The following is a 25,926-nucleotide window of genomic DNA, read 5'->3' on the forward strand; positions in this document are numbered from 1 at the left end:
TTGTGAGAGGCCCCTTGGGTAAGAGTGACCATAATATGGTGGAATTCTTCATTAAGATGGAGAGTGACATAGTTAATTCAGAAACAAAAGTTCTGAACTTAAAGAGGGGTAACTTTGAAGGTATGAGACGTGAATTAGCTAAGATAGACTGGCAAATGACACTTAAAGGATTGACGGTGGATATGCAACGGCAAGCATTTAAAGATTGCATGGATGAACTACAACAATTGTTCATCCCAGTTTGGCAAAAGAATAAATCAAGGAAGGTAGTGCACCCATGGCTGACAAGAGAAATTAGGGATAGTATCAATTCCAAAGCATACAAATTAGCCAGAAAAAGTGGCTCACCTGAGGACTGGGAGAAATTCAGAGGAGGACAAAGGGCTTAATTAGGAAGAGGAAAAAAGATTGAGAGAAAACTGGCAGGGAACATAAAAACTGACTGTAAAAGCTTTTATAGATATGTAAAAAGGAAAAGACTGGTAAAGACAAATGTAGGTCCCCTACAGACAGAAACAGGTGAATTGATTATGGGGAGCAAGGACATGGCAGACCAATTGAATAATTACTTTGGTTCTGTCTTCACTAAGGAGGACATAAATAATCTTCCAGAAATAGTAGGGGGTAGAGGATCCAGTGAGATGGAGGAACTGAGCGAAATACATGTTAGTAGGGAAGTGGTGTTAGGTAAATTGAAGGGATTAAAGGCAGATAAATCCCCAGGGCCAGATGGTCTGCATCCCAGAGTGCTTAAGGAAGTAGCCCAAGAAATAGTAGATGCATTAGTGATAATTTTTCAAAACTCGTTAGATTCTGGACTAGTTCCTGAGGATTGGAGGGTGGCTAATGTAACCCCACTTTTTAAAAAAGGAGGGAGAGAGAAACCGGGGAATTATAGACTGATTAGCCTAACGTCGGTGGTAGGAAACTGCTGGAGTCAGTTATCAAAGATGTGATAACAGCACATTTGGAAAGCAGTGAAATCATCGGACAAAGTCAGCATGGATTTGTGAAAGGAAAATCATGTCTGACGAATCTCATAGAATTTTTTGAGGATGTAACTAGTAGAGTAGATAGGGGAGAACCAGTGGATGTGGTATATTTGGATTTTGAAAAGGTTTTTGACAAGGTCCCACACAGGAGATTAGTGTGCAAACTTAAAGCGCACGGTATTGGGGGTAAGGTATTGATGTGGATAGAGAATTGGTTAGCAGACAGGAAGCAAAGAGTAGGAAGAAACAGGACCTTTTCAGAATGGCAGGCGGTGACTAGTGGGGTACCGCAAGGCTCAGTGCTGGGACCCCAGTTGTTTACAATATATATTAATGACTTGAATGAGGGAATTAAATGCAGCATCTCCAAGTTTGCGGATGACACGAAGCTGGGTGGCAGTGTTAGCTGCGAGGAGGATGCTAAGAGGATGCAGGGTGAATTGGATAGGTTGGGAGAGTGGGCAAATTCATGGCAGATGCAATTTAATGTGGATAAATGTGAAGTTATCCACTTTGGTGGCAAAAATAGGAAAACAGATTATCATCTGAATGGTGGCCGATTAGGAAAAGGGGAGGTGCAATGAGACCTGGGTGTCATTATACACCAGTCATTGAAAGTGGGCATGCAGGTATAGCAGGCGATGAAAAAGGCGAATGGTATGCTGGCATTTATAGCGAGAGGATTCGCGTACAGGAGCAGGGAGGTACTACTGCAGTTGTACAAGGCCTTGGTGAGACCACACCTGGAGTATTGTGTGCAGTTTTGGTCCCCTAATCTGAGGAAAGACATCCTTGCCATAGAGGGAATACAAAGAAGGTTCACCAGATTGATTCCTGGGATGGCAGGACTTTCATATGAAGAAAGACTGGATGAACTAGGCTTGTACTCGTTGGAATTTAGAAGATTGAGGGGGGGATCTGATTGAAACGTATAAAATCCTAAAGGGATTGGACAGGCTAGCTGCAGGAAGATTGTTCCCGATGTTGGGGAAGTTCAGAACAAGGGGTCACAGTTTGAGGATAAGGGGGAAGCCTTTTAGGACTGAGATTAGGAAAAACTTCTTCACACAGAGAGTGGTGAATCTGTGGAATTCTCTGCCACAGGAAACAGTTGAGGCCAGTTCATTGGCTATATTTAAGAGGGAGTTAGATATGGCCCTTGTGGCTACGGGGATCAGGGAGTATGGAGGGAAGGCTGGTGCAGGGTTCTGAGTTGGATGATCAGCCATGATCATACTGAATGGCGGTGCAGGCTCGAAGGGCAGAATGGCCGACTCCCGCACCTATTTTCTATGTTTCTATGATAACGACAATTAAGGCAGTAATCGTTAAAGTACCTTTGTGAAGTTCTAGAATACTGGGAAGGCTTTTGGGGAAATGTAGATAATAACCATCTTTTAAACTCCTTACAGGCAAACTAACTTATGACTAAGCTTGCCAGTTTTGGAAGTTTTTTTGTCAGTATCATTCTGAGTTCATGGTGCAGGTCACTCCTGTAGGTAAGGCACATCATCTTTTGTGCCCTTAAATTTCCTGATTTCTACTGATACAATAGCTTCCCCATATTGTCATTTTTCCACGATATTTTCATACAAATGCTGGTGCCTGGGTGGATTAAATATTTGGCAGCAAAAGGCAGGCAAATGCATGAAGTGTTCACCCATATTCAATTTGTACAACTTAACAATACAAAAATGTCTTTTTAGAGCTTATAATTTTGTAGGACTACAAGATAATTTGTGGAAAATTTTTTAAAAAGTCGAACAACTGGGAATGCTCTACAGGTTTCTCAATGTAGTAATCACGTGGTAACAATGCAAAAGAAAGTTAGTTGGAGTTTGTCAGACGGGTATGACAATAATCATTAATGTAGTCTACAAGTGGACTGGATACGCAATCCAAGCAAACCTGGATGAGGAGTTCTGCATTCTGGATACTTTAAGACAGCATAATCTGAGCCAACAGGAGACCATGCCATTTTAGATTTGGTATTGCAAAATTGAATTAAATTAATGACCTCAGTGAAGGTGTCATACTGGAGCTCGCAGTAATGATAATGATTAAATTTTATATTCACTTGAGAAAAATAGATCCAAGGCTGGTAACTTAAAACTGAAGGACAATTACGAACATGAAAGCAGAGCAAAGTAAAGTGAGCGAACAGATTAAGTATTGCTATATTTACGCTCTATTCTTGGTTGGTGTGGCTGTAACAAAACCAAATTTCCCTCGGGATTAATAAAGTATATCTATCTATCTAAGTTAAGGGATCTATTGGTTGAGATGTGGTAGCATACAGTTTTTGTGATCTTTCAGAGCAAAGACATTCCGAACGAGAGAAAAATTCCATGGGGTGGACCCATTATGCATGGGTAACAAAATGTTAAAGGTGGTACAACATGTAAAGAAACATGAATAATACCAGGCACGTGGCAGTTCAGAAGATTGAACAGTATGTTTAAAAAAGACTAGGAAGCAAAAATTCAGTACAAGGTAGTTTTGCCGTGTCAGTGCAAAGTTCTGCATATCAATGTGTTACTGCAGAAAATAAAAGTCCCTGGTCCAGAGGCACAGCCATTTTTGTTCATGCCAATGAAGTGGTTGGCAAAAAAAAAAAAGTCTTTTAGTAGTTGACAGGTGCAGCACAGAAATTGGTTCTGGAATGTCAGTTTTACAATTTATACAATGCCTTGGATGAAGACACTAAAGTATAGTTGTGAAATTTGTGATACAAATAAAAGGAGGTGCAAAGTTCTTACAAGGAGGCAAGGGAGATAAGCCAACTGAGAGGACAAAGCTCTAGCAAACATTATAACATAGGAAATATGTTAATGTTTATACTTATCCTGTTAAAATAGACATCTATGTGATGAGACTGTAAATCAGAGAGGAAACAAGGTGTTATGTATAATTTCCCAAAAGCTGGCATATAGATATGTCAAGTAATTAGAAAAGCTAACAGCATTGTTTATTGCTGAAGTATCAAATACAATAGGGAATTATTTAGCACATTGAGATCACATCAGGAATATTGTGCACAATATTGGTCTTCTAATTTAAGGATGGACACAAATGTGTTCAGCTGTTCGGGAGAAGTTTACTGGAATAGTACTTGAAATGAACAGTTTGGCTTGAGGGAACACTGAGTGGCTTGACTTCTACCCACTGGAGTTTAGATAAGAAGTAACTACATATCACATACTCGATCCTAAGGAGTTGCGACAGGTTGAATTTGGAGTAGATGTATCCTGTTGTGGGTGATTAAAACAAGGGGTTACCCATTTATGACCGTTGAGACAAAATGAGGATACATTTTTTTTTTAGCACTCTTCCTTAAAGGGTGGTAGCATTAGTGCTAAAAGTTTAGGGCATTGTGGTTTATTTCTTAAGGGGGCTGAAACAGAATGCACAGTTGTGGTTGCAGTCAGTCAGCCATGATCTAAGTGGAAGAGCAAGCTCAGGCCAGTCAACCTACTCTTGCTCAGAATTCATGTTTTGTGAGATGTCTGTATCCTCCCTTGCGCAGACTACACATTTAGAAACATCAGTTTCCTTAGACTCCACAAAAACCCTTGGTGTTTGATAATCATCCTATGTTGTGCAAAAATAAAGGTGAAGCAGATTTTCAAATTTTAAAATTATTTGACAGCATGGAAGTAAACTTGAATGTTTTTCAGGCTGCAAGCACACCCACCAATCCGTTGACTTTCCAGTGTGAATTTGTTAAGCTACGGATTGACATGCTCCAGGCATTCTCACAGCTGATCTGTACCTGTAACAGCCTGAAGACGAGCCCTCCGCCTGCAATTGCCACAGCAATTGCTATGGCATCAGGAAATGACTTGCAGAGATGTGGTCGTATTACCAACCAGGTACAAGCAAATTCAGGGACCATCCTGAGTGTTGGGTTTTTTTGCATAGTCATATGATTGAAGTTGCATCCAAAATCCAATGCAGTAGTTGGAAATAGCTCTGAATAACTTGCAAAAGAGTTAGCTTGCTTATTCTCAGTAGTATCTGTGTACATTTTGATTTTTTTTTTAGTATTGCTAACATTCTTTAATGCATTTCTTATCAATGTGATTTAGCATGTTTTTGTGCTTGATAATAAAATACATAGTTGTTACTTCGACATCCTCTGAGGTGTCTGAAAATATTGGTGGTATAAATATTCAGTAATCAAGCTGTATCTGTGGAAAGAGAAGCATTTAGTGTTTCAACTTGGAAAATCTTCATCAAAATTGACCTGAAATGTGTAATATGTTAAGGACCAAGGCAAATTTGATATGAATATAAAGATTTGGTAGTTGATCATAAGATGTTTAACTAGTTAAAATTACAGTTGACACTCCAGTGCAAGAAAGCATTGTGTGTCTTTTAACGTCTTAAAGACCTCCTTCTAACAATCTCAGATGTGTATTGCATTTCTGAACCATTCCAAATTCTTTCATTTTCTGGTTTCCAGAATACCAGCCAGTTCCAATTTTAGAAACATAGAAAACATACAGCACAGTACAGTCCCTTCAGCCCACAAAGCTGTGCCGAACATGTCCTTACCTTAGAACTACCTAGGCTTTACCCATGGCCCTCTATTTTTCTAAGCTCCATGTACCCATTCAGGAGTTTCTTAAAAGACCCTATCATTTCTGCCTCCACAGCCGCCGGCAGCCCATCCATGCACTCACCACTCTCTGTGTAAAGGGGAAAAAAAAAACAACTTACCCCTGACATCTCCTCTGTACCTGCTTCCAAGCACCTTAAAAATATGCCCTCTTGTGCTAGCCAATTCAGCCCTGGGGAAAAACCTCTGACTATCCACACGATCATCATCTTATACACCTCATTCAAGTCACCTCTCATCCTCCGTCGCTCCAAGGAGAAAAGGTCGAGTTCACTCAACCTATTCTCATAAGGCATGCTCCCCAATCCAGGCAACATCCTTGTATATCTCCTCTGCACCCTTTCTATGGTTTCCACATCCTTGCTGTAGTGAGGCGACCAGAATTGAGCACAGTACTCCTATATAGCTGCAACATTACCTCTCGGCTCTTGAACTCAAACCCACATTTGATGAAGACCAATACACCATATGCCTTCTTAACCACAGAGTCAACCTGCGTAGCAGCTTTGAGTGTCCTATGGACTCAGACTCCAAGATCCCTCTGATCCTCCACACTTCCAAGAGTCTTAACATTAATACTATATTCTGCCATCATATTTGACCTGCTTCACACTTATCTGGGTTAAACTTAATCTGCCACTTCTCAGCCCAGTTTTGCATCCTATCAATGCCCCGTTGTAACCTCTGACAGTCCTCCACCCTATCCAACACCTCAAACCTTTATGTCATCAGCAAATTTACTAACCCAACCCTCCACTTCCTCATCCAGGTCATTTATAAAAATCACAAAGAGTAAGGGTCCCAGAACAGATCCCTGAGGCACACCACTGGTCACCGGCATCCATGCAGAATATGACCCATCTACAACCACTCTTTGCCTTCTTTGGGCATGCCAGTTCTGGATCAACAAAGCAATGTCCCCTTGGATCCTTTATAAAATTAGAAATAGAAATTATATTTTGTCAGCCTTACTTTTAACTTTCAATGTTAATTATGTTCCATTCTAATCTAAATTACATTTTTATTATTTAGATGAAGATATCAATGGAAGAATTCAGACGTCTAGCAACTCGTTATCATGACCTTTATCAATCTTCCTTTGATGCCGACTCTGCCACCTTGAGAAATGTTCAACTGTATCCTTTTCTGCCAAGCAGCATTTTGCTTGCATAAGCTGGGGTAAAAAATAATTACAGATTTGATTCAAGTCACCAAATGTTAAAATAGGAACCATTGCTGTGGTATTGTTGCAAGGTATCTTTAGGATTTGCCTATAGTAAATTATTAGCCGAAAAGATGCAGTTTCAGTTTATCCTAGTCTTTTTTTTTTATTCAAATGTTCTTGCTTGCTCCTGGGGTGGGTACACTAAATTGCTGCACTTGCATTGCAAATAGAGGTAGGAGGAGTTTCGGCATTAGGGTTATAAAAGTTGGCCAATTTGACCACAACTTTTGCACCTCCTTTCTGGTATCCTCCAGCTGCAGTACCCTGCAAATAAGGGGCATGTATAAATGTGGACAAGTTGTACAGAAAAGTAAATTTCAGTGGCATAGCAACTCTTTTTTCTAAAAGACCATTTATGCTCACAAATAATGAGCATGGTTGCCCTGAGTCTCCAGGTTACAGTGACTTGGACACTTGTTATCCCTGGAACTTCTCAGTCTACAGCTGCCTAGGACAGCAATTTTATATTTGATTAGAAGCCCCAAGCAGCACATGGTTTTCTGTCAGCAATTCTTGACATTCAAAGAAATGATTGAAGTTGTCATATTAAGTTAATTAAGCACATTTTTCAGCGTAACTGTTATAAAACTACTGGAGTTTGACATTCCACCCCTAGATGTGGAGCACAGTTAAAATAACACAGGTTCAAGATTTGTTTGTGGCCTGATGGTCATGTAGGGAAATGGCAACAGTTCCTTGGAAGTGCAAGGAAATTTTAATCAATACTTTAAAAATAAAGTACAGGAACTTAGGGACAAGGTGCAGTTTAAATTGTCTGTTAACCCATGTGGCCTTTAACTTACTCCACAGACAGCAACAAAGTTGCTTACTAATTTCTCACTCGATTGAAGCATTAATCCTGGATCCAGATTCCGCCAGGTACAACAAAAAACTTCGTTGTAATTTCTATGATTTAATGATGTGATATTAAGTATCCTTATCATCAGGAAAATATTGAACTGAAATAAAGCTGATGGTGCAACGGGTTAACATACTGATCTCATTTGGAACAAAAACCCCAGTACAGAGTTAAGATTTTTCTCATCTTTCACTTGCAAAAACCTCGATTAAGTAATTCAACCAATGTTCTTGGAAAATACTAATAAAATGGAATATTGTTATGAATATAGTTGCCATTTTAAGGTTCCTTGCTTGTGCGAAGAGCAATACAAGGTGAAGTAACACTCATATGACTTGATGTCATTAATTTGTACAAAACTACAATATGCACATTTAGACCCATCCTGGGAGATCAAACAAAATTTTAATCTCAGATTAGGATAAATTGTTGTTAGAATAGTATAAATTGCAAGGATATCAACACCTGTGAAGACTACTCATTATTTTGTCCTTTCAGTGTAAGATATAGATTACCCTGGGATTATGGAAGACTTGTACAACTGTTGCACTGAGATAAATTAAGACATTTTGAAATTGAGCTTCCTTTCTTTCACAATTTAAAGATGTAATCTAAGCAAGACGTGTTTTCTCCTTCAGTTGATAAATGTTTCATTGACTGTTTATCAAGACAGGAATTATAAGTGCTAGTGCTGAAGAGGGAGGAACACATCAAGGTGCTGTCAAGCTTTCCACACCAGAGATTTTGTAAAATGAGCTTAGCGCAAAGTGAAAGAAAATAAAAGCCTCTGGTTACTATCATGCTGATTTCACAGAAAAATGGTTAGAGAAAATGGCCAGTAATTTAGGATCAATCCTGATCTAGGGTGCTGTCAACAAGAACTTGACACATTCTTGTTACAATTGCACACATTTGCTTTGCGTGCTCTGGTTTCTTCCTGCATCCCAAAGCTGTGTGGATTAGTAGTTTAATTGACCACTTGCAAGTTGCCTTTATACACAGGGAGACCTTCAGACGGTTGAAGAAAACCTGGGTTTTCTTGGATTTGCAGAAGGCCTTTGACAAGAAACTGCACACAAGGCTGCTGAACAAGATAAGAGCCTGTGGTATTACAAAAAAAATACTAGCTTGGAGAGAAGATTGGCTGACTGACAGGAGGCAAAGAGCGGCAATAAAAGGGGGCCTTTTCTGGTTGGCTGCCAGTCGTGGTGTTCAGTTGGGATCAGTGTTGGGATGCTTCTTTTCACATTATATGTCAATGATTTGAATAACGAAATTGATGGCTTTGTGGCCAAGTTTGCAGACAACAAGATAGGTGGAGGGGCAGATAATTTTGAGGAAGCAAGGAGTTTGCAGAAGGATTTAGATTAGGAGAATGAGCAAAGAAGTGGCAGATGAAATATAGTATGAGGAAGTGTAGGGTTGTGTACTTTGGTAGAAGGAGTAAAGGTGTAGACTATTTTCTAAATGGGGAGAAAATTCAAAAATCAGAGGTGCAAAGGGACTTGGGAGTCCTCGTGCAGGATTCCTTAAAGATTAACTTGCAGGTTGAGTCGGTGGTAAGGAAGATAATTGCAATATCATAGAAACATAGAAAATAGGTGCAGGAGTAGGCCATTCGGCCCTTCGAGCCTGCACCGCCATTTATTATGATCATGGCTGATCATCCAACTCAGAACACCGCCCCAGCCTTCCCTCCATACCCCCTGACCCCTGTAGCCACAAGGGCCATATCAACACTCATTTAGAGGGTACTAGAAAATAAAAGCAAGGATGTAATGCTGAGATTTTATAAGGCATTGGTCAGACCGCACTTGGAGTATTCTGAGCAGTTTTGAGCCCCTTATCCATGAAACGATGTGCTGGTATTGGAGAGGGTCCAGAGAAGGTTTATGAGAATGATTCCAGGAATGAAAGAGTTGACATATGAGGAGCATTTGATGGCTCTAGGGCTGTACTCTTTGGGGCTTAGAGGAATGGGGGTGGGGGTAGTAAATCTCTCAAAACCTGTCAAATATTGACAGGCCTAGATAGGGATGTGGATAGGAGGTTTCCTGTTGTGGGGAGCCTACGATCAGTGAGCACAACTGCAGAATAGAAGGGACATCCATTTAGAAGAGAGGGGAGTAGAAATTTCTTCAGAAGGTGGTGAATCTGTGGAATTCTTTGCCATAGATGGCTGTGGAGCCCATGTCACTGGGTATATTTAAAGCAGAGATTGATAGGTTCTTGATTTCTCAGGGTATCAAAGGTTATAGGAACAAGGCAGAAGAATGGGGTTGAGAGGGATAATAAATCAACTAAGACAGATTGGTGAAGCAGACTTGATGGGCTGAATGACATAATTATTTTCCTTCCTTTTCTGTCTTGTGGTCCAAAATGTGTAGAGAAAAGAAAATAGGATCAGTTAGATGACTGGTTTTAATGAGCTGAAGGCTGTTCTCAGATTTTATTTTTTTAAAAATACAAACCCCATTTCCAGAAATGTTGGGATATTTTCCAAAATGCAATAAAAACAAAAATCTGTGATATGTTAATTCACGTGAACCTTTATTTAACTGACAAAAGTACAAAGAAAAGATTTTCAATAGTTTTACTGACTAATTCAATTGTATTTTGTAAACATACACAAATTTAGAATTTGATGGCTGCAACATACTCAACAAAAGTTGGGACAGAGGCATGTTTACCATTGTGTTACATCACCTTTCCTTTTAATAACACTTTTTAATCGTTTTGGAACTGAGGATACTAATTGTAGTAGATTTGCAATTGGAAATTTTGTCCATTCTTGCTTGATATAAGACTTCAGCTGCTCAACAGTCCGTGGTCTCCGTTGTCTGATTCTTCTCTTCATGATGCGCCATACATTTTCAATAAGAGATAGATCTGGACTGGCAGCAGGCCAGTCAAGCAATGCACTCTGTGTCTACAAAGCCACGCTGTTGTAGCCCGTGCAGAATGTGGTCTGGCATTGTCCTGCTGAAATAAGCATGGACGTCCCGGGAAGAGACGTTGCCTTGATGGCAACATATGTCTCTCTAAAATCCTAATATACGCCTCAGAGTCAATGGTACCTTCACATACATGCAACTCACCCATGCTGTGGGCACTGATGCATCCCCATACCATCACAGATGCTGGCTTTTGCACCTTTCGCTGATAACTATCTGGGTGGTTGTTTTCATCTTTGGCACGGAGAACTCGACGCCAGTTTTTTCCCGAAAACTAGCTGAAATGTGAACTCATCTGACCACAGCACACAGTTCCACAGTCTTTCGGTCCATCTGAGATGAGCTCAGGCCCAGAGAACTCGCCGGTGTTTCTGCATAGAGTTGATGTATGGCTTCCTCTTTGCGTAATAGAGTTTCAAGTTGCATTTCTGGATGCAGCGACGGACTGTGTTGAGTGACAATGGTTTTCCGAAGTACGCCCGAGTCCAGGTGGCTATAATTGTCACAGTAGCATGACTTTTCTATGCACTTTTCAATCTTATTTTAACTCTGTCCCAACTTTTGTTGAGTGTGTTGCAGCCATCAAATTCTAATTTTGTGTATATTTACAAAATACAATTAAGTTGGTCAGTAAAACTATTGAAAATCTTTTCGTTGTACTTTTTTAAGTTAAATAAAGGTTCACGTGAATTAACATATCACAGATTTTTATTTTTATTGCATTTTGGAAAATATCCCAACTTTTCTGGAAATGAGGTTTGTAGAATAAACTGCACAATCGAGCTTAGTCTGACAGAAAATTCATGGCTACTTCAACTTTATTTTCCTGCTGATACCCTAACTCAAGCTGGCCTCTAAAATCTGTTTTTCCTCAATGTTAAATATTCAACAAGTTAGTCCTCTGGAGTAGAGAACTCCCAGGATTCACAATATTCAAAGTAGTTCCTTCCCAGTTTGTGAACACATTCTTAAAATAGATACTCTGTATAGGGGAACCATTCTCTTGATGTCTACCTCGTAGATTTCCCCCATTACTCCATGCACTTCAACAAGATCACCATTCATTCTCAAACTCAAATATGTAGATCATGCCTTCTGCAATGTTCTTCATAAGACAACCACTTTGTCCCATAATTTAGCCAAATGAACATTCTATGAACTACTCCAGTATATGTATATCTGTTCATGAATGGAGAACAATTATAATTGGCACTCTTGCTATGACTTCACCAATGCTCACTACAGTTGTAGCAAAACTTCTCAGTCTCTTACAATAAAAGCCAATATTCATTTACCTTCCCAATCACCTGCTGTACAAGCATGCAGACAATCCTGAGTATCCAAATCAATGTACAGCAGCAATATTGTTTTTCCAGTTCTTCCTAAAATAAACTTAACTTTCCCCCCACTCACACTTGCACACATTTATTTTAGTTTTTGAGAGACAGTGTGATGTAGGCCTTTCCAGCCCGACGAGCCCTGCTGTACAGCAATCCTACAACAATTTACAATGACAAACTCACATACCAACTGGTACATCTTTGGACTGTGTTCCTTATGTTATCTGTTCCTTTGCAGATTGTTTGTATCCTCCTCACACTGATCTTTATATCATCAGCAATTTTAGGTGAAAGCAGTGACTCTGTAAATCATTAACCTTGATTGCAATCTGTTGCAGTTCCTGTACTGATCCCTGTGGCACTTTGTGATTATTAGAGAGAGAAAAATAATTATCGGTAAATATTGTTGCTGGAACTCCCTGGTGTCCTCTTTGTCCTAGTTATCTACAGCCATTTCTGGCCAGGAGCAAACCTTGTGGCCAAGCCTACTTCATCAGCACATCCTAGCTTGATTATCGCTTCCACCAAAGGCAAGAGAGCGGTGAATCTGTGGAATTCTTTGCATGAGCATGTGACCCTAATTTGAATAGGAACTGCTGTTTGTTACAAGGATTTCAAAGTCTTATGAAGAGTTGTTACTGCAATGACTAACAGGAACTAAAATGTTTTGCCATTGCTGCCCAGATACTGAGGGAAAGGAAACAAAATTACCATAAGACAAAGGAGCAGAAGTCGGCCATTTGGCCCATCGAGTCTGCTCCGCCATTTTATCATGAGCTGATCCATTCTCCCATTTAATCCCACTCCCCCACCTTCTCACAATAACCTTTGGTGCCCTGGCTACTCAGATACCTATCAATCTCTGCCCAATACACCCAATGACTTGGCCTCCACTGCCGCCCGTGGCAACAAATTCCATAGATTCACCACCCTCTGGCTAAAGAAATTTCCTCTCATCTCTGTTCTGAATGGGCACCCTTCAATCCTTAAGTCATGCCCTCTCGTACTAGACTCCCCCACCATGGGAAACAATTTTGCCACATCCACTCTGTTCATGTCTTTCAACATTCGAAATGTTTCTATGAGGTCCCCCCTGATTCTTCTAAACTCCAAGGAGTACAGTCCAAGAGCGGACAAACGTTCCGCATATGTTAACCCTCTCATTCCCGGAATCATTCTAGTGAATCTTCTCTGAACCCTCTCCAACATCACATCAGCACATCCTTTCTTAAATAAGGAGCCCAAAACTGCACACAGTACTCCAAGAGAGGTCTTACCAGTAACTTGTAGAGCCTTAACATCACATCCCTGCTCCTATACTCTATTCCTCTAGAAAGGAATGCCAACATTGCATTCGCCTTCTTCACTACCGACTCAACCTGGAGGTTAACCTTAAGGGTATCCTGCACGAGGACTCCCAAGTCCCGTTACACCTCAGAACTTCAAATTCTCTCCTCATTTAAATAATAGTCTGCCCGTTTATTTCTTCTGCCGAAGTGCATAACCATACACTTTCCAACATTGTATTTCATTTCCCACTTCTCTGCCCATTCTTCCAATCTATCCAAGTCTCTCTGCAGACTCTGTTTCCTCAGCACTACCGGCCCCTCCACCTATCTTTGTATCATCAGCAAACTTAGCCACAAAGCCAACTATTCCATAATCCAAATCGTTGATGTACAACGTAAAAAGAAGCGGCCCCAACACGGACCCCTGTGGAACCCCACTGGTAACCGACAGCCAACCAGAATAGGATCCCTTTATTCCCAATCTGTTTCCTGCCAATCAGCCAATGCTCTATCCATGTATGTAACTTTCCCGTAATTCCATGGGCTCTTATCTTGTTAAGCAGCCTCATGTGTGGCACCTTGTCAAAGGCCTTCTGAAAATCCAAATACACAACATCCACTGCATCTCCCTTGTCTAGACTTCTTGTAATTTCCTCAAGAAATTGCAATAGGTTTGTCAGGCAGGATTTTCCTTTAAGGAAACTATGCTGAGTTCGGCCTATCTTGTCATATGCCTCCAGGTACTCTGTAACCTCATCCTTGACAATCGACTCCAACAATTTCCCAACCACTGATGTCAAACTAACAGGTCTATAATTTCCTTCTTGCTTCCTTACCTTCTTAAATAGTGGAGTGACATTTGCAATCTTCCAGTCCTCCAGAACCATGCCAGAATCTATTGACTTTTGAAAGATCATCGCTAATGCCTCCACAATCTCCACAGCTACTTCCTTCAGAACACGAGGATTCCATCTGGCCCGGGAGATTTATCTACCCTTAGACTATTCAGCTTCCTGAGTACTTTCTCTGTCGTAATTGTGACTGCACACACTTCTCTTCCCTTTCACCCTTGAGTGTCCGGTATACTGCTGGTGTCTTCCTCAGTGAAGACTGATGCAAAATACTCATTCAGTTCCTCTGCCATCTCCTTATCTCCCATTACAATTTCTCCAGCATCATTTTCTATCGGTCCTATATCTACTCTCACCTGTCTTTTACTCTTTATATACTTGGAAAAAGCTTTCAGTATCCTCTTTGATATTATTTGCTAGCTTCCTTTCATGGTTCATCTTTTCCCTCTTAATGACCTTCTTAGTTTCCTTTTGTAAGGTTTTAAAAACTTCCCAATCCTCTGTCTTCCCACTAATTTTTGCTTCCTTGTATGCCCTCTCCTTTGCTTTAACTTTGGCTTTGACTTCTCTTGTCAGCCACGGTTGCATCCTTTATCCATTAGAAAATTTCTTCTTTCTTGGAATATATCTGTCTTGCATCTTCTTCACTTCTCGCATAAACTCCAGCCACTGCTGCTCTGCCGTCCTTCCCGCTAGTGTCCCTTTCCCGTCAACTTTGGCCAGTTCCTCTCTCATGCCACTGTAATTTCCTTTACTTCACTGAAATACCGACACATCGGATTTCGGCTTTTCTTTCTCAAATTTCACAGTGAACTCAATCATGTTATGATCACTGTCTTCTAAGGGTTCCGTCACCTCAATCTCTCTAATCACCTCCGGTTCATTACACAATACCCAATCCAGTACAGCCGATCCCCTAGTGGGCTCAACAACCTGTTCTAAAAAGCCATCTCGTAGACATTCTACAAATTATCTCTCTTGAGATCCAGTGCCGACCTGATTTTCCCAATCCACCCACATGTTAAAATCCCCCACAATTATCATAACACTGCCCTTCTGACAAGCCTTTTCCATTTCCTGTTGTAATTTGTAGTCCACATCACTGCAGCTGTTAGGAGGCCTGTATATAACTGCCATCAGGGTCTTTTTACCCCTGCGATTTCTTAACTCAACCCATAAAGATTCTGCACCTTTCAATCCTATGTCACCTCTTTCTGATGATTTAATATCATTTCTTACCAATAAAGCCACGCCTCCCCCTCTGCCTACCTGCCTATCCTTCCGATACACCGTGTATCCTTGGACGTTCAGCTCCCAGAGACATGCATCCTTTAGCCACGTCTCAGTGATGGCCACAATATCTTACCTGCCAATGTGTAGCTGTACGACAAGATCATCCACCTTATTCCTTATGCTTCATGCATTTAAGTTTAACACCTTAAGACCAGTATTTGGTACTTTTTGCTTTGATTTCACTGCAACTTTATTGCACTGCAACTCATCCCAATGGCTACAAATTTGCCCCATCACCTGCCTGTCCTTTCTGACATCTTTACTGCTCACTATCTTAGATTTATTTCTGTTATTACAAGAGTTATTGAACTATGGTAGTTTGCCTCCCTGGTGCCAGGGTCCGGGATATTTCTGATCGTGTCCAAGATATCCTGAAGTGGGAGGGTGAGGAGCCAGAGGTCGTGGTACATATAGGTACCAATGACGTAGGTAGGAAAAGGGATGAGGTCCTGAAAGGAGAATATAGGGAGCTAGGAAGGGAGTTGAGAAAAAGGACCGCAAAGGTAGTAATCTCGGGATTACTGCCTGTGCCACGCAACAGTGAGAGTAGGAATGCGATGAGGTGGAGGATAAATGCGTGGCTGAGGGATTGGAGCAGGGGGCAGGGATCCAAGTTTTTGGATCATTGGGACCTCTTTTGGCGCAGGCGTGACCTGTACAAAAAGGACGGGTTGCACTTGAATCCTAGGGGGACCAATATCCTGGCAGGGAGATTAGCGGGGGCTACTGAGGTGACTTTAAACTAGAATGGTTGGGGGGTGGGAATCAAATTAAAGAGGCTAGGCGTGAGGAGGTTAGTTCACTACAGGGGGATGGGAACCAGTGCAGAGGCAGAGGGGTGTAAAGTGAGGGTAGAAACAAAAAGTACTATGGAGAAAAGTAAAAGTGGCAGGCCGACAAATCCAGGGCAAGCATTAAAAAGGGCCACTTTTCAGCATAATTGTATAAGGGCTAAGAGAGTTGTAAAAGAGCGCCTGAAGGCTTTGTGTGTCAATGCAAGGAGCATTCGTAGTAAGGTGGATGAATTGAAAGTGCAGATTGTTATTAATGATTATGATATAGTTGGGATCACAGAGACATGGCTCCAGGGTGACCAGGGATGGGAGCTCAACGTTCAGGGATATTCAATATTCAGGAGGGATAGACATGAAGGAAGGGAAGGTAGGGTGGCGTTGCTGGTCAAAGAAGAGATTAACACAATAGAAAGGAAGGACATAAGCCGGGAAGATGTGGAATCGATATGGGTAGAGCTGCGTAACACTAAGGGGCAGAAGACGCTGGTGGGAATTGTGTACAGGCCACCTAACAGTAGTAGTGAGGTCGGAGATGGTATTAAACAGGAAATTAGAAATGTGTGCAATAAAGGAACAGCAGTTATAATGGGTGACTTCAATCTACATGTAGATTGGGTGAACCAAATTGGTAAAGGTGCTGAGGAAGAGGATTTCTTGGAATGTATGCGGGATGGTTTTTTGAACCAACATGTCGAGGAACCAACTAGAGAGCAGACTATTCTAGACTGGGTTTTGAGCAATGAGGAAGGGTTAATTAGCAATCTTGTCGTGAGAGGCCCCTTGGGTAAGAGTGACCATAATATGGTGGAATTTGTCATTAAGATGGAGAGTGACATAGTTAATTCAGAAACAAAGGTTCTGAACTTAAAGAAGGGTAACTTTGAAGGTATGAGACGTGAATTAGCTAAGATAGACTGGCAGATGACACTTAAAGGATTGACGGTGGATATGCAATGGCAAGCATTTAAAGGTTGCATGGATGAACTGCAACAAATGTTCATCCCAGTTTGGCAAAAGAATAAATCAAGGAAGGTAGTGCACCCGTGGCTGACAAGAGAAATTAGGGATAGTATCAATTCCAAAGAAGCAGCATACAAATTAGCCAGAGAAAGTGGCTCACCTGAGGACTGGGAGAAATTCAGAGTTCAGCAGAGGAGGACGAAGGGCTTAATTAGGAAGGGGAAAAAAGATTATGAGAGAAAACTGGCAGGCAACATAAAAACGGACTGTAAAAGCTTTTATAGATATGTAAAAAGGAAAAGACTGGTAAAAACAAATGTAGGTCCCCTGCAGACAGAAACAGGTGAATTGATTATGGGGAGCAAGGACATGGCAGACCAATTGAATAATTACTTTGGTTCTGTCTTCACTAAGGAGGACATAAATAATCTTCCAGAAATAGTAGGGGACAGAGGGTCCAGTGAGATGGAGGAACTGAGCGAAATACATGCTAGTAGGGAAGTGGTGTTAGGTAAATTGAAGGGATTGAAGGCAGATAAATCCCCAGGGCCACATGGTCTGCATCCCAGGGTGCTTAAGGAAGTAGCCCAAGAAATAGTGGATGCATTAGTGATAATTTTTCAAAACTCATTAGATTCTGGACTAGTTCCTGAGGATTGGACGGTGGCTAATGTAACTCCACTTTTTAAAAAAGGAGGGAGAGAGAAACCGGGGAATTATAGACCGGTTCTCCTAACGTCGGTGGTGGGGAAACTGCTGGAGTCAGTTATCAAGGATGTGATAACAGCACATTTGGAAAGCGGTGAAATGATCGGACAAAGTCAGCATGGATTTGTGAAAGGAAAATCATGTCTGACGAATCTCATAGGATTTTTTGAGGATGTAACTAGTATAGGGGAGAACCAGTGGATGTGGTATATTTGGATTTTCAGAAGGCTTTTGACAAGGTCCCACACAGGAGATTAGTGTGCAAACTTAAAGCACACGGTATTGGGGGTAAGGTATTGGTGTGGGTGGAGAGTTGGTTAGCAGACAGGAAGCAAAGAGTGGGAATAAACGGGACCTTTTCAGAATGGCAGGCGGTGACTAGTGGGGTACCGCAAGGCTCAGTGCTGGGACCCCAGTTGTTTACAATATATATTAATGACTTGAATGAGGGAATTAAATGCAGCATCTCCAAGTTTGCGGATGACACGAAGCTGGGTGGCAGTGTTAGCTGTGAGGAGGATGCTAAGAGGATGCAGGGTGACTTGGATAGGTTGGGTGAGTGGGCAAATTCATGGCAGATGCAATTTAATGTGGATAAATGTGAAGTTATCCACTTTGGTGGCAAAAATAGGAAAACAGATTATTATCCGAATGGTGGCCGATTAGGAAAAGGGGAGGTGCAACGAGACCTGGGTGTTATTATACACCAGTCATTGAAAGTGGGCATGCAGGTACAGCAGGCGGTGAAAAAGGCGAATGGTATTCTGGCATTTATAGCGAGAGGATTCGAGTACAGGAGCAGGGAGGTACTACTGCAGTTGTACAAGGCCTTGGTGAGACCACACCTGGAGTATTGTGTGCAGTTTTGGTCCCCTAATCTGAGGAAAGACATCCTTGCCATAGAGGGAGTACAGAGAAGGTTCACCAGATTGATTCCTGGGATGGCAGGACTTTCATATGAAGAAAGACTGGATGAACTGGGCTTGTACTCGTTGGAATTTAGAAGATTGAGGGGGGGATCTGATTGAAACGTATAAGATCCTAAAGGGATTGGACAGGCTAGATGCAGGAAGATTGTTCCTGATGTTGGGGAAGTCCAGAACGAGGGGCCACAGTTTGAGGATAGAGGGGAAGCCTTTTAGGACCGAGATTAGGAAAAACTTCCTCACACAGAGAGTGGTGAATCTGTGGAATTCTCTGCCACAGGAAACAGTTGAGGCCAGTTCATTGGCTATATTTAAGAGGGAGTTAGATATGGCCCTTGTAGCTACGGGGGTCAGGGGGTATGGAGGGAAGGCTGGGGCGGTGTTCTGAGTTGGATGATCAGCCATGATCATAATAAATGGCGGTGCAGGCTCGAAGGGCCGAATGGCCTACTCCTGCACCTATTTTCTATGTTTCTATGTTTCTATAATTCTCTGTGGTCACAATTACCATCCCTTCCAACATAAATCTGTGAATTTTCTTTACAAACAATGCTTTAGTATAGAGTTGTCCCAGAACTTAATTAGCATTCTATAGGAAAGAAATGAACAGCCTATGCCAAGTAGGTTTCTGTCTTGCACATTTACTTATAACAAATTCTGTCTTCCTTGGATCAGTACATTTCAAAGTTTCCCAATTCATAGTATAAATATTCATATCGGCAATCAGTATTTAAATTTGAGAGACACAGGATGGCAAATCTTTTGCAACATTGGGAAGCCCAAAATAAGAGGCATAGGTTTAGAGTGTGAGATGAAACATTTAAGAGACTCAAGGGGCAACTTTTCCCACTGAGAGGGTGTGACCATATGGAATGAACAGCCAGAAGTAAATTGATGCAGGCACACTATTACTTAAGAAGCACTTACATAGATACATGGATGGATATGGGCTGAACTAGGAGGTTGGGACTAGCTCAGTGGGCGCAGTATTTGCGATGAATGTCCTGTATCTTTTTTTTTTCCCCCCTGTATGACTATTTGAACTTATATTTGTAATCAAAATTATCTTTGGTGTGTTACTGTTTGAACTTTTGTATAGTTGGTGTGCCATGGGTGACTTGGAAACTGTACTATTGATGCTTTGAACTATTGGGGTACAGAAGTAAAATCCCCATTTCAGTTAAATTTACTTTATCATACAGGAAGAAAATTAATCTTTATACATTAAGATAGGATGTCTTGAGTATCAGATTAACTTGGATTATCCCAGTAATAATTTATGGATAATTGTGAGATTGGTTAACTAACAGAAAGCAGAGAGTTGGGATACATGGGTGTAACTCTGGTTGGCAATCGGTGGTGAGCAGCGAGCCGCAGGGGGCTGGTGCTGGGTGCGCAACTGTTCACGATGTACATTGAGGGGACCAAGTGTAGTTCCAAGTTTGCTGATGATACTAAATTGAGTGGAAAAGTAAATTGCGGAGAAGATACAGAGAGTCTACAGAGAGATATAGATAGGATAAGTGAGTGAGTGGGCAAGGGTCTGGCAGATGGTAAGTGCGAGGTCATCCACTTTGGAAGGAAAAAATGGAAGACTAAATGTTGGCCTTCATTGCTAGAGGGATTAAATTTAAGAACAGGGAGGTTATGCTGCAAATGTACAGGGTATTGGTGAGGCCACATCTGGAGTACTGTGTTCAGTTCTGGTCTCCTTACTTGAGGAAGGATACACTGGCTTTGGAGATGCTGCAGAGGAGGTTCACCAGGTTGATTCCAGAGATGTGGAGGCTAGACCATGAGGAGAGATTGAACTGCCTGGGGACTGTACTCACTAGAATTCAGAAGAATGAAAGGAGATCTTATAGAAACATAAAATGATGAAACGGACAGATAAAATAGAGGGAGGAAAGATGTTTCCACTGATGGGTGAGACGAGAACTAGGGGACATAGCCTCAGGATTCACGAGAATAGATTTAGGACAGATGAGGGGAAACTGCTTTTCCCAGGGATTGGTGAATCTGTGGAATTCTCTGCTCAGTGGAGGCTATCTCAGTGCATATATTTAAGCCAAAGTTGGATAGGTGTTTGCATAGTAGGGGAATTGAGGGTTATGGGGAAAAGGCAGGTAGGTGGAGATGAGTCCATGGTCAGATCAGCCATGATCTTACTAAATGGCAGAGCAGGCTCAAACGGGCAGATGGCCGACTCCTACTCCTATTATGTTCTCTTACATCCTTCCCCTCTCACTTTAAACTTTTGCCAGCTAGTTTTTAAGTTCCCTTTCCCTGATAAAAAGGGCCCATACATTCACCCTGTCTATTCTGTTCATGGTTTTCTTTTAATTTACACCTGCAAGATCACTCCTCAGTCACCTATGCTCCAATGAATAAAGACCCAGCCTGCCCATCTCCTCCCTGTAACCTGCCCATCTCCTCCCTGTAACTCAGACCCTCAAGTCCTGGCAACGTTCTCATAAGTTTTATTTACATTTTCAGCTTACTGATGTCCTTTCTATAACAAAGTTATAGTGCATGCAGTGCTCCAGGTACAGCCTTGCCAATATTGTACAACTGCTTCGCAACATCCCAGAATCCTATACTCGGTACCCTAACTGATGAAGGCCAGGCTGCCATAATGCCACCTTCAGCACCTACCTCATCCGTCTGTGATGTCACTTTCAGGGAACAATGTGCTTGTTGAACTGAGGGACACAGGAGTACAATGCTCCCCAGAACCCTGCCATTCACTGTAGAAGTCCTGTTCTGTTTTGACTTCTCAAAATACAACCTATTGCACTTAATTGGATTGAATGCCATTTCTCATTCCTCAGCCACTTACCTCGTTAATTAAGATTCCTCGTAATTTTTGATAACCATCTTCACTGTCTATAACACCACCTAATTTTATTGCTGTCTCCAAGCTTACTAATCATGCCTAGTACATTTTCATCCAGAATATTTATACAAATGGCAGACAATGTGATGGATACGTCTATTCCAAACATTGCACAGATCATTATGTTGTTCACAAAGCCAGCTGTATGGAGGGAGTACTCTGAAGCAATATGGAGTTGATTCCAGATATGAAGCAGTCTTACCATTACATTATCCTCCTTTGCTTTAGAAATTGAACAAAGCTAGCAGGAAACAGTGATTATAGTAGTTTCTTTAGATATTTTAAAATATTAATAAAGTAAGCATTGATCTTTTAGAAAATGAACTGAGAATAAATCCCTTACTCACTCTTCCTTCAGTCAGTCCTGACGAAGGGTCTCGGCCTGAAACGTCGACTGCATCTCTTCCTAGAGATGCTGCCTGGCCTGCTGCGTTCACCAGCAAATTTGGTGTGTGTTGTTGAGAATAAATATTGGGGGATTGAATTATAGTTATTTTGTTCAAGTATGTGCTATGAAGAATCAGGGACATCTCAGAAATAGTTGCAAATTGGGAATGGGAAAAGAGAAAGATCAGAAAGAATATTGTCACCGTAGAAGTAAAACTGAGGAAATAATTGGAGTGGGTTGATATATGTCTGGTTCCTAATGGACCAACCTGGTGGCTTAAAAATGGCTAGCAAGATGGTTGATGCCAAGGTTTCAGTCTTCCTAAAGTTTCTAAAGATACAAGAAAGATACCATATAATTGGAAAATAGCAAATACAATTCCTTTATTCAAAAAAGGAATTGAAAAAGCAGGAAACTTGCAAGCCAGTTAGCTTAAACCTTACATAGAGAAAATGATAGTTTTAAAAATAAAGGTGTTACTTTAGGGAACTGAAAGTTCAAGATGGTTAAGCAAAGTCAATGTAGTTTTATAAATTTATTGGAGTTCTTTAAAGTAGTAATGTGTGTTTGGGAACTGCTGGAGTTACTATGCTTATTTACAAAAGGCATTTGATAAGGTGTCACTTGCTGAAAATAAAAGCTCATGTGGGCAATAAACACTAATGTGACAGGAAATCAGGTCCAACTAAATACTTTTCTGGCTAGCAAAATGTAATGACTGGTGTGTCACAGGGATCAGTTTTGAGCCTCTAGTTTACAGTGTATATAAATAACTGTTAAAGGCACTGTAGTTGCTTAATTAGAAAGGAAAAAATTGCAAAGAATGTGAGGCTACAAAGGAATGTAGGTAAAGTGAGTTTGCAGAGATCTGTGAAACAGTATAACGTGGACAAAATGTGCATTTGCCTTTTTTGGCAGTAATAATAAAAAGCACTATTCAGATCATGAGTAGTACATGGAAGCAACAATTTAAAAAAGCCAGTAGAATGTTATTGCTTATAAATAGGTGAACCACTTTTTTTTTTTTAAATAGAGAGGTTATGTTTCATTTGAATAAAGTGAGTTGATATCACATTGAGTAGAATCAGAAACTGGCTCTTTTAGCCTGCCTTGGCCATCACAACCATGTAACCCCATTTCCTGAGTAGAGATCTTCAGGGTGATTCAAAGGAAGATGTTAATTTGCAGGTAGTTCAGAGAAAGTTAAAGGTTAGATAGGCTAGCTTTGTGCTTGCTGTAGTTTAGAAAAGCCTGAGGAGATTTGGTTGATACGTACAAGATTAAGGGGTATTAAGTGGATATGGAGGGGATCCTTCATTTTGTGGGAGAATCTGTAACTAGAGATTGCTGTTTACAAAAATGATATTTCCTACAAGACAGAAGAGATAATTTTTACTTTCAGTTATGAGTCTTTATAATTCTCCTCAACGGGCAGTAAAAGCAAAGCTGGATAGATACTTGAAGCCGGGGTGGAAAAATCATCAGTGGGCAAACAGACATGTAGCATTGGCTACAATCTTATCAGTCATAATAGTGTTTCAATGGTAAAGCAGACTTGAAGGGCTGATCTGCTTACAAATTTATTTGGTAGTATTCCAACAATTATGTCAATTGCAAATAAAAAATATAATGGGTAATAGCATGTATAAACTATGTGGATAAAATGTAAAATACTACCCCTTAATGATTTAATTTTAATTGAATTTCCTGCAGTTTCCAAGAGTATGGATGCAATGGGAATGTTCATGCTGAAAGCGAGTATGAAAGAAGCATGCTGTCTGTATTTGCTCAGGTGCTGGAGGACGTAGAGTCTCTTAGCAGAAAGTATCCTCCTGTTTCCTACCTGGTAAGTAGGAGATTGAGGTGGTAAATGTAGCAAGTGTTAATTGTTCCCCAATTGTGACAATATTGTTTCTTCACAAAATGAAGACAGTATATTGAAATTTCAACTTCTCTAATTGACTCCATCTGCTATTTCTCTTATCAAAGATTTCCATTTGCAAAATCTGCCTATTACCTCAAATTTGAACCAGGATTCTCCCTGACATAAAACAATGCTGACTCTTCCTAATCTGTCCCTGTCTCGTCAATAATTTTCAACAGTTTTCCTAGCGTTCATGCAGGGCTCACCACCCTGCAGTTTCCAAGCTTGTCCCTTTGTTCAGTAAGGATAACATTAACTATCTAGCAGTTCTCTGGCATCTCACCAGTGATTCTGCTCATGCACATAGAGATGTATGTGTCCTCATGTTAGCTTCTTCCTGTTCTAAGACAGTGTGGCATCAACTAAACTCCAGTCAGAGTTGAGAAAGCTAGGACTAACTTAATACATTGTTACAGATTAGCTCACAGACCACCAAAGCAGTTGATTACACCTGTATTTCAAGAGGCTAAAGAAATTTGACATAGCTACATTGCATCCATTTAAAAATTGGTAAGGGTCAACAGAGAACATTATATCTGGATGCACACTAAGCTGTCATGCTCGTGACTGCAAGAAACTGCTGAGAGTTGTGCTGAGTAGTGTCCACGTCACTGAAATCAGCCTCCACTTTATGGGCTCTGTACCTATATGTTGCTACTTCAGTAAAGCAGCCAACATAATCAAAGGGCCCAGTCACCTCAGCCATGCTCTCTACTCCCCTCTCCAATTGAGCAGAAGATACAAATGCCGAAAAGCACGTACCAGCAGAATCTAGGATAGCTTCTATCCTGCTGAATGGAGCTCATGTACAAAGATGAACACTCGACCTCACACACCTAGTTATGATCTTGCACCTTATTGTTTACCAGCACTGTACTTTCTGTAGCTGTTACTTTATCCTGATCTACATCAGGGCACTGTAATGATTTGATCTGTGTGAACAGTGCTCAAGATAAGCTTTTTACTGTATCTTGGTACATGTGACAATAATAAACAAAGAGATGCCCAGGTCAAAATCCACTTGTTTAGGGCAGATTAGGACACCTGAACCTGCAACTTGGTTATTAGCACAGATTAATCTCTGTTTGAGAGAATTGTAATAGGGGTAGCTAATATCATCTGCTTGTAGTGCACTCCTGTTCCTGTTCTGAGGGGAACTACTGCTCTTGATAACAGGCTAGAGATTAATAATGTCCAGTATGCTGTATCAGTGCTCAGTGGGATAGAAATATAGAAAATAGGTGCGGGAGTAGGCCATTCGGCCCTTCGAGCCTGCACTGCCATTCAGTACGATCGTGGGTGATCATCCAACTCGGAACCCTGTACCTGCCTTCTCTCCATTCCCCCTGATCTCTTTAGCCACAAGGGCCATATCTAACTCCCTCTTAAATATAGCCAATGAACTGGCCTCAACTGTTTCCTGTGGCAGAGAATTCCACAGATTCACCACTCTCTGTGTGAAGTTTTTCCTCATCTCAGTCCTAAAAGGCTTCCCCTTTATCCTGAAACTGTGACCCCTTGTTCTGGACTTCCCCAACATCGGGAACAATCTTCCTGCATCTAGCCTGTCCAATCCCTTTAGAATTTTATACGTTTCAATATGATCTGCCCCTTCAATCTTCTAAATTCCAGACAGTATTAGTCTAGTCGATCCAGTCTTTCATCATATGAAAGCCCTGCCAACCCAGGAATCAATCTGGTGAACCTTCTTTGTACTCTCTCTATGGCAAGAATGTCTTTCCTCAGATTAGGGGACCAAAACTGCACACAATACTCCAGGTGTGGTCTCACCAAGGCCTTGTACAACTGCAGTAGTACCTCCCTGCTCCTGTACTCGAATCCTCTTGCTATGAATGCCAGCATACCATTCGCCTTTTTCACCGCCTGCTATACCTGCATGCCCACT

The 25,926-nt window shown here is 41.1% G+C and overlaps 1 protein-coding gene across 1 annotated transcript in view; it reads left to right on the forward strand.

Moving 5' to 3' along the window:
• ints7 (integrator complex subunit 7) overlaps positions 1 to 25,926 on the forward strand; it is a 79,050-nt gene that overhangs the window by 47,765 nt on the left and 5,359 nt on the right. Inside the window, exons 14-17 of the mRNA XM_072265174.1 lie at positions 4,670 to 4,864; positions 6,646 to 6,749; positions 7,649 to 7,717; positions 23,810 to 23,942. Of these exons, the coding sequence (XP_072121275.1) occupies positions 4,670 to 4,864; positions 6,646 to 6,749; positions 7,649 to 7,717; positions 23,810 to 23,942 (501 nt within the window). The remainder of the gene's footprint in view (positions 1 to 4,669; positions 4,865 to 6,645; positions 6,750 to 7,648; positions 7,718 to 23,809; positions 23,943 to 25,926) is intronic.

The sequence above is a fragment of the Mobula birostris genome, chromosome 8 (genome assembly GCF_030028105.1).
Source record: "Mobula birostris isolate sMobBir1 chromosome 8, sMobBir1.hap1, whole genome shotgun sequence".
NCBI lineage: Eukaryota > Metazoa > Chordata > Chondrichthyes > Myliobatiformes > Myliobatidae > Mobula > Mobula birostris.